The sequence below is a fragment of the Trachemys scripta genome, chromosome 2, assembly GCF_013100865.1.
Source record: "Trachemys scripta elegans isolate TJP31775 chromosome 2, CAS_Tse_1.0, whole genome shotgun sequence".
In the NCBI taxonomy this organism is placed as follows: Eukaryota; Metazoa; Chordata; order Testudines; family Emydidae; genus Trachemys; species Trachemys scripta.
In genome coordinates, this window is record NC_048299.1 from 261,925,152 (window position 1) to 261,938,709 (window position 13,558).

Genomic DNA, 13,558 nt, shown 5'->3' on the forward strand with positions numbered 1-13,558 from the left:
GTGCACTTATTTTCTTGAATTTATTAAATTCAGGAAATTCACTCAGACCTGGGACACGGCATAACAAATTTTCAGTATGTAGTTAACAATGGCCATAGCCATCAGCCAACTTTGTACATCTGACAAGGAGCTAGGAGTCCTTAGTCTGAGTCACACAAAAAGGCTTCCAGTCAGTTAACAGAAACAGCAGCACTCGCACTAGAAGTTGTATAGCTAGGTATGACAGATATTCCAGTAAAGGCAGTGATATCCCATGGACATAGCTTCCGCCTCTCACTGAGGTCGAGTAATTATGCCGACAGGCTAGTGCTCTCCTATAGGCACAGCGAGTCTTCGAGACGCGCTACAGTGGTACAGCTGCATTGGTGCAGCTGTGCCAATGTAGCACGGTCATGTAGACTAGCTCTTATTCTGAGCAAATATATTCTATACATGCCTGAAAGAGTAATGTTTTCCATTACACACATTTAAAACCCTTATGTTGCAAGAGCAGAACTCACAAGCAGGTTTACTTTTTTGTTGTTAGATTTGTTTTTAATTAAATTAACATTAAAAGTCATTCTACCCAAGGCAAACCAATTCCTCTTGCCTTCTGGGCCACTGTCCCACATGTGCAGAGTACACACAACACTGAAAGTAAACCACAGGAAGTACCCCAACTTCAAAACTTATATTATTATTTCTTTATATCAGAAGTAAAAATAAAGGAGATAATTCAGACAGTCGGTGTAACATGTAGTTTGGTGCTGGGGGTATCCGTTAAATCAAACAACAGCTCACTTGGCCAATGTAAAGGCTGTAAGTCTATCCAACACTGAGTGGTCACAAAGCATTCCATGAGGACTGTAAAATACTAAAGACACCACAGTGCCTCCATAAAGCCCAAACCGCCTGTTAGGCTTTACTTGTCTGTTACTAAATGCCATTGGCAATGTCTAGACACAACTTTTTCAGATCTGGTGTAAAAATGTCTAAGACTGGTAATTCAGCCAGTATATACCAACATGCATACTGAATCTTGTATGGACAAGCAGAACAAAAAGCTTTAAATTGCCAAACTAATCTTAAGGATAGTTCTAATTAACTTAGATTTTCTTCCCAGTTAAATGAATGAATAAATAAATAAATTATACATACATACATATATACACACACACACACACAAATCACATAACAAATAAATCAACATGGCATAATCAGACACCACTTCCCTCTCAATCAACAGTTTTTCTTGACGATACAGTATTTCACATTTTAACAGGGACTCAGTAAGGAAAATTACAGAGCATAGCACTATTTTCAGTCACATTTGTGTGTCTTTTATGTTTGACATTTTCCAGCTGAGCACTCTTTCTAGGTCTATACTAGCCACGTCAAGAAAGTCATTCAAAAAGGTCTGCTAATGCTATTGGATTTATAACTAAATTCCTGTTGCTAATGTGTATTTTTCTAAAAACAGACAAGGAAACTACTCATTCTATGTCCTATTAACTAGTATTTGAGGAGAACACCCAGATGGAGAAACTACACTCTGCATTCCAAAATGCTAGAGATCTATAAAATCATGAATGGTGTGGAGAAAGTGAACAGGGAAGTGTTGTTTACTCTTTCACAAAATACTAAAACTAGGGGTTCACCCAATGAAATTAACAGACAGCAGGTTTAAACATAAGGAAGTACTTCTTCATTCGACACATAGTCAATGTGTGGAACTCCTTGCAAGGGGATGCAGTGAAGGTCAAAAGTATAACTGGGTTCAAAAAGAATTACTTGAGTTTATCGATGACAGATCCATCAATGGCTTAGCTAAGATGGTTGGGGATACAATCCCATGCCTTCGGTGTCTCTAAACCTCTGATTGCCAGAAACTGGGACTAGATGACAAGGGATGGATCACTCAATAATTGCCATGTTCTGTTCATTACCACTGAAGCATCTGGCATTGGCCACCGTTAATGAGTTAAACAAAAATAACTTTTGATAATTTTGTAGTAAAGCAGAATTTTGCTAAAGAATTACATCTAGGATTTATACAAGACAAAGTCACCCCTACTTTCATGTCAGCATTTAAGTGCCGTTTTCTCTGCAATTGGAACTTTAGAGTCTTCTTTCAAACAGTATGACAGAATTAAATAACATGTTGCAAATACTGGTAAACAGACAAGATCATTTAAACATACTTAAAAGCTATAGACTGTGGGCCTGATTTTGCAAGGTGAGTTCCCTCAACTCCTGTGTACTTTATTTGGAGTTGCAGGCACATAGCAGCTTGTAGAATCAGGCCCTTGGTGGTTTACAGCTTTCCTACACAAATGCCACTTTTTTAAAAAAAAAAGTAACACAACAACTGCAATCTATCAATATCTTTGGAGGCTATTTCAGCTGAAAATTCCATTACTGTAGATGGAATACTTACTTTTAACAACTGAGAGTTGTTTCTCTATAAACAAGATTCAATTATGGAACAAAGAGCAGCTGCTTCAAATCCATGTGGCTCATTTTCAGTCTAGATTGAAGGAATCTGCCATTTTGGTTTACATTTATTATTGTGTTTATATTACTTGCCTGCCATAGTTGTTATTCCCAGGACAACTCCAATCGATAATTCTATTTGGGTTCCCTGAAAATAAAAGTTTGTCTTGTCATTATTTGAGGCATTAATTGTCAGCAATAAGTTAAGAACATTCATACTTAACATAACAGACTGATGGCTGCTTGCTTCGTTATTTAGAAGTACAGAGGTAGGGAATACCATAGCTTCTACTTGACCAAAACATCTCCTTCCAGCCTTTCCCATTCCCTTAAATCCAGATCCCTGCTTCATATATTTAATACCTCCTATATTCATTTCATACTATATATTTGTTTCACAGTGGCTACCTAATGGACATCAAAAAACAAGAGTCCCAATCTCAGCACACTAATTTCCTATTTTAATTCTCTTTTAATTATCAAATGTAAACCCAATAAATGTTACAATTATTCTAACACTTTTAGATCTTCAAATGCTAATCAAAATAATAAATACTCAGCACCACATGAGCTAGTTAGGGCTTTATCTGTCAGATGAGGAAGATGACACAATGTGATAAAGTAGCATGCCCAACCCCCTAAGGTCAGTGGTAAAAAAATCAAGATTAGAAGAAAGATTTTTTTGGCCTCTACTCCTGTTCCCACCCACTCCACTAGTTTATTTTGCCTTTAGGAATTATTTTGGGGAAGTTCTATGGCCTATGTTATACAGATGTTAAGACAAGATTATCACAATGATCTTTTCTGACCATGGAATCTATGAACTAGGTAGAAATATTTGAAAGTGTTATTCCAATTTAACCCACCTAGATTAATAAAATACTGTAATAAAAAGAAGCAACAGCATTTACAGTGTATCTATTTATCAGCAAGTCACAAACATTCTTTACAAACACTAAGCATCACAACACTCCTGCGTGCTATGATATATTATAACCATTTTATAAGTAAAACATGTTTCATGACATGTCTAATGTCACACGACAAGCCAGTGTCAGTCAACAGAATGAAGGATTCTTCACATACACCTCTACCTCGATATAACGCTGTCCTCGGGAGCCAAAAAATCTTACCGCGTTATAGGTGAAACTGCGTTATATCGAACTTGCTTTGCTCCACTGGAGCGCGCAGCCCCGCCCCCACCCCACCCCGGAGCGCTGCTTTACCGCATTATATCCGAATTCGTGTTATATCGGGTTGCGTTATATGGGGTAGAGGTGTATTAGACTGCTCACACTGCACAGATCTTTAAGAGCAGGGGGAAAAAAAGCAAGTTCTTTTCAAACCAAGCCAAAATAAGATCAGCTCTAATATTGCCCCTTCAGACATGAACATCACTATTCTGAAAAGTAAAAAAAAAAAAATTTGAAAATATTCTGTATAACTAAATAAAATGTGAAAATATTCCCACTGGAAGTACTAAAATGGGACTGACGTTAGCAACATGGTAGAAAAAAGTCTTCTGGAAATCATAATAAATGTGTATTTAATCTGAGACACTACAGTTCTTTTATCAAAATGAGACATAAAAACAAACTTACCGCAGCAATCATAATTGCATTATCCAAGAATCCAAACCCTACAAAAGGTATTGCATTGTGGAAGAACACTGGAAGAAATGAGTAATAAGAGGTAAGAATCTATAGCTGAGTTCACTAATTTAAATAAATCTAAGTTTCAGCTGTTCTTCAATTGCTAGACATCAGATTTAAAAGACAAATTAAGACACACACATGCAGTAGTCTTTCCCCGGCTGCTTTAATATAGCTTGGTCTCGTTGTCCTGATCTTTTTGTTTTCACTGGGTATGCCCACACTGCAATAGAAGACCCATAGCATGGCTGCAACTATCCCGGGCTGTGGGGTTACAAAATATCAGTGTAGACATTTGAGTTGAGGCTGAAGCCCAGGCTCGGAGGCCCTGCAAGCGTCTATAGTTATCACATTATCTTGGCGTCCTTAACATGTTCCTAGAGCTGTTATTTATTTATTTTTAAGACTGTAAACTCCTCAGATCAAGGAGTATGTCTTCCTTTATGTTTCTTGGCCAGTGCTCATATTTTCTACACTTAAATCAGTTCCCCATTTTCCTGCTTGAAGAACTGAGTTTCATCTCCATTTTCTGCATTCCCAACCCTTCCTTTTTTCTCTACCCCTCACCTTTCCTCTGATAGTTCAAGAGAAGAAAATGCCACTTGATATAACTCAATATTGTGGAAACTTGGTATGGGCTATGACACGAGTACCTTCCTTCAATAAGCAGGCTTTCATTACAGCACAATTCTTTCTTTCTGCTATCATTCCCATCTCTTCTGCCCCAATAGTTCTTAGCTTGTGAGCACTTTGGGGAAAGGAATATGTCTTTGTATGTATTTATATACAGCACCTGTCTCAGTGGTGCCACAGTCCTGATTAGAAACTCTGGGTGCTACTCGAATATAAATATTAAATAGGGAATTGAAGAATAATGCATATAACGTAAAAAACAAATGTGGGGAATAGACTCATTTTAACATCTTTTTTGGCATATTCCCAATGTTTCTGCCCTTTGGCACTTTTTCCCAATAGTATCTTAAAATCTATGCTCTTTTAAAATTTACACTATTTTGTAAACATACAGAGGTACAACCACATGTGGAGGGGTAGGAGAGGGAAGAGATAGAGAAAGAAAGAAGGGAAAAATTAAAACCTATGAGTATTGATTTCACACTGAAGGGAAACCGAAAGGATCATAAAAATGTGAATGGTACAGTCAACTCATACTACCCAGTAGAGGCACCTAGATGTAATCCAATTTTTGGAACTAAAATACCATACTTGAAAAAAAAAAAAAAAAAAAAAAATTTTGCCCCCAAATACTTAAGGTTTAGTTTGGAATTTTGGAACTATACTAAATGACAGTAAAAACTCTCTCTCTTCCTATCAGCATTTGAAAATGTGTAGTGGATTGTGATTTGTAAACATCTGGTACATAAGCAAGCTTGAACACTGAGGACATTAAGAAGGCAATAGACAGAAAACACTAAGTGTGACACACTGTATTGCCAACTATGGATCTGTAGCGCAAAGGCCTGATCAAACTCTTAAATTAAGTCAATGAGATTCTAATAACTTCAATAGGGTTTAGATTGGTCCCTGAATGAGTAACTCTACAAACAATTTACACAACTAAAGAAGAGAAAAGGGTGTAGTAGTGTGTTTGTCCATTGATGTACAAGAAAAAGGTACTTACATTCTTTCTGATAATAAATAGAGCTGAACACATAATTTGTCAAGAATAATTTGGACTGGGGTGGGTTTTTTCCCTGTTCATTTTGATCACAGATAATTAAAGTTTTTATGTATTTGTTCCCTGTTTCAAGTACTCAATTTGGTCACGGCATGCGAGTAACTCTTTCCAGGCTAACAGCATGAATACTTTTGATAATCTGAAATTTCCTTTCCATGAATATTCTGCAATATTTGCTTAAATATAAATTGCTTTGGCAAACATTTCTGCCAGTAAATCTGTTTGCTAAAGTGTTTATGGAAGATCAACACTAAGCAGATGTAAGTGCAGTTAAAAAATTAAAATATTTCAACCCAGTATATACAAATAGTTTTTATTTTCTAGTCCCCCACCACCGCTCCACACACAGATGATAATCTACTTCTGTGGGATAAGAAATAAATTTACTCAGACACCACTTCCTGCCAAAAAAGAGATTCACTGAATCTTAACACCTAAAACTTTTAGCCTAACCCCAAACCTACATCTATAGGAGAGAACACTGTGTTATAACCAGGCTGACTTGGATAAAATTTCTGAGAATTTAGTAGTCAAATCAGCCTGGTTATAGCACAGTTCTCTCCTATAGATGTAGGTTTGGGATTAGGCTAAAAATGTTACGTGTTAAGATTCAGTGAATCTCTTTTTTGGCAGGAAGTGGTATCTGAGTAAATTATTTCTTAACCCACAGAAGTAGATTATCATCTGTGTGTGGAGTGGTGGTGGTGGTGGACTATAAAATAAAAATTATAAATATAAGTGTTGGATAAAATTTCTGAGAATTTAGTAGTCAACACCTATATTTATAGTTTTTATTTTCTAGTCCCCCACCACCGCTCCACACGCAGATGATAATTTACTTCTGTGGGATGCAAAATAAATAAATAAATGCTACCATATCAACACAGCTCGGAACCAATACACTGTTCTGTACTGGCTCTGAATTTCTTTTCCTCTAAAGTAATAATTTGTATTTGGGGTGTGGGTAAACTAGACATTAGGGACAATAAGACACACCAAAGATATCTGGTCATTTCCCCAATTAGAGTATTATGATACAACAGCACGGTGATTGCAGATACTTTTTTAATACTTCAGTCCATTCCAGATGTAGGTTCTCTCACTAGTCACTAAGGAAAATATGTAGATAGCTCCCATTAATGAAAGGAGGAGTTAGAATAAATCTGCACAGTTTTGAGAATAAGACAAAGTATTTCAAGTATGAGGAATCAAAAAATATATACAACTACATTCAATAAGTATTTTTTTTCTTTTACCATGTTTCAGCTGTCCTGGGGATGGTGGTGCAACTTCCAACTTCTCTAGATAGGTCAAAAAGAAATTAGAAAGTTAGTCTAATCATACTTCCATTTCATTGCAATATAAAACCTTTACTGTATCTCTCTATTTTCTGCCTTCTAGGGTATATAAAGGAATGTGGTTGTAGTGGAGTAATAAAAATACAGGGATAGATCAATATATTATACAAGGATACATCTAAATTGGATTCAAGATAACATTATCATCATGACTAACATGCTCTCTAGTAATTTTTAAATATAGAATAGGGAAGCCTCAGACTAGTTCCATATCATTATTAAACTGAAAAAATATCAAAATTATGCAAAGTAAGTTGCCTATATTCAAAAAATTTGATGAGCACCTTTGTTTTAAAATTGGGGGAGGAAAGTTCTGGGAAACAGCAATAAGGCAGTAATAGGTCTACATAAACAAATAACAGTACATTTCACGGTGCACAGGTGAAGCCCTTACAGAAGTATGTTTAAAAAAAAAAAGATACTCTAAGTATATAGCAGATAGCATTATGTATACGGATACTGAAAAGAAGGTTCTCTCTCTAATTAGCATGGTTTTTTCATTGTTGATGCAAGATTAAAAGTAAACAATACTATAGTGGCAGAGGCAGCAGCAATTGAGTTCCTGAAGCATGAGCAAATCGTTTAGGTATCCTGGGCCCAAACCATTAAGAGCCTTGAAGAGAAGGACCAGGATAATAAGGCGATGAAAAGAAATCTAACCTTAATTGCGGGGACCAAAGGAAACTGGTGGAGGTATTTGACAGGCGTTATGTGGGCTTGAGACCAGGAAATTAAGTACAGGTCAGCCACCACTGACCCTCAGAATATGCAGGCACTGCCACCCTGATGTTACCTTTGCCAGGATCAGGGACACAACCTGAAACTAAGCATGTTATGCAGGCATTGGACATTAAAACTCTCTCCTACAGGTTGCTGCAGTAAGCCTGCAGGAATTGCATTTCATAGGAAAGCACAAGGGAACTCTTGATTGATCACCCAATCATGCTCCAACATGCACACCTGTACTTTGGCTAAAGCCTGCAGTACCTTTATTACAGGTGATTATGCTTGAGAAGGAAAAAACCCAGCTTTATTCTCAGAGCCCAAGTCTGAGTTTAAGGCTGGCAGAAAAAAAATATTCTTTTAACAATGAGCAAGTTTGAACTAGAATAATTGAGACACAACCATGAAACTTCAGAATACCATTTTTGCAGAGTCACTCTGTAGTGTATAAAACCACTGCTTTAAAGCACAGAAATTGTAAGACTGTAACCACATTAATGTCACTATCTTATCAGCAAGATAGTCCACAACAGTTGAAAGACGGAAATTCTAGATGTAATTAAAAACTTGAAATACATTTCGCAGTACATTCATACACAAAAGCTGTTTTTGATCTTTTGAATTTTCAGGGCTTAGCACAATGGATACAAGCTGTGGTTTCTTTGATTTTTTTAAAAACTAGAAAGGGACAAATTGAAACCTTATATATCAATACTAAAGGAAAAACAAGCAAAGGGTCCTTAATTTTTCCCATTTAAAAAAAAAAAAAAAAAAGGCAGTAACCCCTGGAACCTCAATAGAACGTTTATGCAGAAGCTTCAGTTTTAAGAGTTATCATCATACTATAAATTCAATACACAAATAGGGAGTATTTGTGTCTCAAAAATGAAAGCAGTCCTGGCCTCGGGTCTCAAGAGAGCATCTCACCAGACCTTCTGGCTAAGGCGTACATCTGAAGGAGACACCAGAGTGTGTCTTGCAGCAGGAGGAATGAAATGGAAAGAGAACCTTACTAGCATGCCATTGGAATAACCTGTAGAAGTGGAAGTGGAAGGCATTCTATATTTTCTAATAACTGAGGCCCAGCAATCAACTAGGGAAGTGTTTTTTTCCAATAACTTCTCAAATCTAAATTCTTTACATGTTTATAATTGATAAATTGTTTTAAAACAAAGTTCGATTTATCGCAAAAGGATTAAGCTTGAGGGACATAAATCTGAATGCTAATACAGCACCGTTTTTCCAATTTGTTCCTAGTTCAGCAAAATGACAAAATCTGCTGACTGTCTATGATTTATACTCCATCAAGCAATATTCAGGAGTTTAGACCCAGGTTTTTCCTTCAATCTGAAAGGAAAATTATTAGATAAGTGATAGCTGGGGATATTCAGGAAATTAGTCAAGTGTACTAAAGAAGCACTAGTGCTAGTTTGTGAGTGAACAAACTATTAAGAAATAAGGATACAATGAAACTGGCAGCCTTGAAGAAATACACAGGGTGTACTGGTAATCCAAGTCATAACTTGTTACAATTTTATACAAAAAAAATTAGAATCAATCTCTAATATTATAATCCTGCAATCGGCTATTGGCGATACTTGATATGGGGATGGATGCTCCCATAAATACATAAGATACAGCTGGGCAAGATCAAGTAATGTAAAAGTGTTAAAAATCAAAATATGCTATTTAGTAAGAAAGAATAATTTTAGATGCTGTACAAGTCATATTTTAATTGTTTCCTCCAAAGCAGAGCAGAAAAGAAATCATTGTCAGCAGTTTAACAGTGGATGCTGGGAAAGGGTGAGGCAATAATATGAACAGTCAAGGAAAATACTAATACTCTTGATCTAGTACCCCTACCATACACAGATTGAAGGATAATTTCTTACCTGGAAGTTAGTTTCTGTGCCTCAGATCCATCAATCCAGAACATAAGTTTCTCTCCGACCTGCCTGTCAAGGCAAAGCCAGCAAATCACTTGCCAAGATAATCATCATCAGGACAGTGAGGGCTTTAAACACACAAAACAAAGGAACTAAAAATATTTTCCACGTCTATCAGAAAGACAATCTAATCTAAAGTCCTTTATAGGAATATCCATGAAGAGGAAAGGGACTATGCTAGGGAAAAATTCTGGACTGGTGGATAAGATGCACAGAAACCAGATAACACTTACTTGAGAATCCTGAAGAAAGTGGACTCTATACAATAACTGCTAAGCATAGGGCAAGACAGCTAAACAGTTGTCGATTTTACTCACTGAGATAGCCTCATGAGACAGTAAAAGTGTGCAGATCTCTGAAACCTAAAAATCAGACGGAAGTACAGCAAACACTTTGACTATAATGTTTAGTGAACAAGTGCATTGCTTTTCCAGTGGTTGTATTAGATATTTCAGGCAGGAAAAGCCAAAACACAAGCTGACAGTATCTAGAAACAAAACTTCAGCCACTTGTTGTACATAATATAAATGATTTCCAGTTGTTATAACAGTCAAAGCATGGAAGGATGTTGACTAGTGAAATGCCTAAATATATGCTGTACCATATGAACTATTTAGTTAGCGCCCGCCCCCCACCCAAAAAAAAGCTTAGCAAAGTATTCACATGATATGCAGAACATAAGAAAATATGTGATTCCACATCATCACTGGAAAAAGATATTTACGTCCATAAAATACTCTGCATATTTGAGGTGCTGTTCAGATAAAGGCAAACATAAAACAATATTTTTAAGCACAAGCAGGGATCCCCAAGCTGTTTGGCTTGGGTTAGCCCTAAAAGACATATAGATCTTCCATATTGTAGCAGCTATTATTACCTTTTGGAACCTAAGACTATCTCATGTGTGTGTATATATTTATCTGCTTTACTTCTGTAAATAACTCATTTCTTTTTCTTAGTTAATAAATCTTTAGTTAGTATTATATGATTGGCTACAAACTTTGTCTTTGGTTTGAGATCAGAGGTACAATTGACCTGGGATAAGTGACTGATCCTTTGGGACTGGGGTAACCTGAATATTGTGATTTTTGGTGCAAGGGACCATCTATCACAAAAGGCAGGCTTGCCTGGGTGGCAAGATAGACCAGAGTTCCCAAGGGACTCGTCTGTGAGCCCAAGTAAAGGCTGTTATTGTACTTTAGGACAGTTGTTCTCAACCAGGGATACATGTACCCCTGGGGGTACACAGAAGTGTTCCAGAGGGTACATCAACTCATCTAAGTATTTGCCTAGTTTTACAACAGGCTACATAAAAAGCATTAGGGAAGTCAGTACAAACTAAAATTGCATACAGACAATGACTTGTTTATACCGCTCTATGTACTATATACTGAAATGTAAGTACAGTATTTATATTCCAATTGATTTACACCTCTACCCCGATATAATGCTGTCCTCGGGAGCCAAAAATTCTTACTGCGTTATAGGTGAAACCGCGTTATATCGAACTTGCTTTGACCCGCCGGAGTGTACAGCCCCGCCCCCCCGGAGCACTGCTTTACTGCATTATATCCGAATTCATGTTATATCGGGTCGTGTTATATTGGGGTAGAGGTGTATTTTATAATTGTATAGTAAAAATGAGAAAGTAAGCAATTTTGAGTAACAGTGTGCTGTGACACTTCTGTATTTTATATCTGACTTTGTAAACTAGTCGTTTTTAAATGAGGTGAAACTGGGGGGTACGCAAGACAAGTCAGACTCCCAAAAGGGGTACAGTAGTCTGGAAAGGTTGAGAGGCACTGCTTTACGAGATCACACTTGTTACTTGGTTGATGAAATCTAATTATAGAATATATAACCAGTTTGTGGTTTGTGCCCTGTTCTTTGGCAGTCTGCCCTGAGATTAGCACTCATGTTTATGAGCTACTCTAAACAGCTTGACTGTAATGTCAAAATGAAGGCACCAGGTTATAGTCATTTTCGCTCTCTTCCCCTGACCCAATGACTAGTCCTTATCAATCGTGGTGGCAATTCATAATTAACCAGGGATAATTACTGGGCCAGGGAAAGAATGAAAATGACTACAGCCTGATGTTTAGGGTACTCACCTGGGATGTGGGAGAACCATGTTGAAGTCCCTGCTTCAATGACCGACTATTTATACACAGTAGAACAGCTTCAGCAAGTCCAGTAATTAAAACATATTCAGACAACCATATTTCATCAATGTAATGTACAAATTTCAGATAAAGATTTACATGCATAAAAATTCTACATGAATTAAAGAAAACTGGCTGGCATTCAATGGTGGATGGGGTATTTATAATTTTGAGTATAGCCAAAAAGCTATAAAAAGTGAACTTAAACGAGGGTTTGTCATATTAAACATATAGACCTGCAGCGGTGCAGCTGCACCGACCACTGCAGTACGTCTGGTGAAGACACACTATGCCAGTGATTCTCAACCCATTTACTACTGTGGGTCGCATATGCAGCTCTCGGTGTGTTATGTGGGCCACATACACACACACACACCCTGTGTTTGGCACTGAGGACGTCACATGGGCTGCAGCTGTGTGCTGATTGGGCCACAAGCGGCCCGTGGGCCACAGGTTGAGAACCATTGCTCTGTGCCAATGGGAGAGCTCTCTTCATGAGAGGCGGTAGCTTTGCTATGCTAGCTAGCTAAGCTCTGCCACCAACAAAGCGCTGTCCACACTGGCACTTATGTCGGCGTAACATATGTCACTCGGGGGGGTGGTTTATTCACACCCGTGAGCGACAAATTATGCCGACATAACCTGTAGTGTAGACAGCCCTAATGGAAGTAAAGCAGCAAAAAACAAGGGTTGTTTTAAATATGCAAATAAACTGGAACTGGGTGATCTAAATAAGCAAAAGCATTTAGGCTTTTGTTTTTAATTTTAAGCTTTTAGTCCCTATGGCCACAAAGATGACCATCCAATTATGAAGAGGTAGTGTTGTTTTAGGCCCAATCCACACTGCAGTAATAACTATACCAGCACATGCTTAGAAACATCACTGTTCAAACAAGTGTTTGTAGTTTGGACAAGACAATTCTTCATGACCTAGGTTGTAACATGATTGTAACAGTTATAGAGCTGTGGTGGCTCCTTACATTACAAACAAACAAACTTCATATTGGAATACAAATACCCATGTCAGATTACAGATCTGGCTCTGCAGGCACACAGTTATGTATAGGGCACGTTACCAAATCTGCAGATAGACTAAAAACAATAGGCCAATAAATAGAGTTAAACCTACTGTACAACCATCACTGCTGAAAGATAGGTGAAAACTGCCCCATTTAGATCAGCTGAGTGGGCATTCTGAAAGCTGATGACTCTAGTGTCGATGTTAACTATTAGTCATTTAGTAGAAAGCCAGCTATTCAGATTGCAAACAAAGTTAGAATACTACTACACCACCTGTATCCTGAAACCTGACTTCTGCACATGAGTAAGTACACTTTGAATTTTATATCTTTAATTTAAGGGTTTCAAAATACTTTTCAATTTTCCCTTGAGACAAATTACAGGAGAGAAACTGAGGCACTACAATTATCTTGCCTGTGGTTGCATCGAGTAGATGGCAACGCTGGGAACAGAAACCAGAATTCTCAATTCCCAGTCCTCTACTCCAATCATTTGTCAAAACATTACGAGTAGGTCTACACTTCTAGCT

The 13,558-nt window shown here is 37.4% G+C and overlaps 1 protein-coding gene across 1 annotated transcript in view; it reads right to left on the minus strand.

The window, feature by feature from the left end:
- TMEM65 (transmembrane protein 65) overlaps nucleotides 1-13,558 on the minus strand; it is a 55,741-nt gene that overhangs the window by 15,888 nt on the left and 26,295 nt on the right. Inside the window, exons 2-4 of the mRNA XM_034763576.1 lie at nucleotides 7,077-7,121; nucleotides 4,074-4,141; nucleotides 2,566-2,620 (exon numbers count right to left, since the gene is read on the minus strand). Coding sequence (XP_034619467.1) covers nucleotides 2,566-2,620; nucleotides 4,074-4,141; nucleotides 7,077-7,121 — 168 coding nt within the window. The remainder of the gene's footprint in view (nucleotides 1-2,565; nucleotides 2,621-4,073; nucleotides 4,142-7,076; nucleotides 7,122-13,558) is intronic.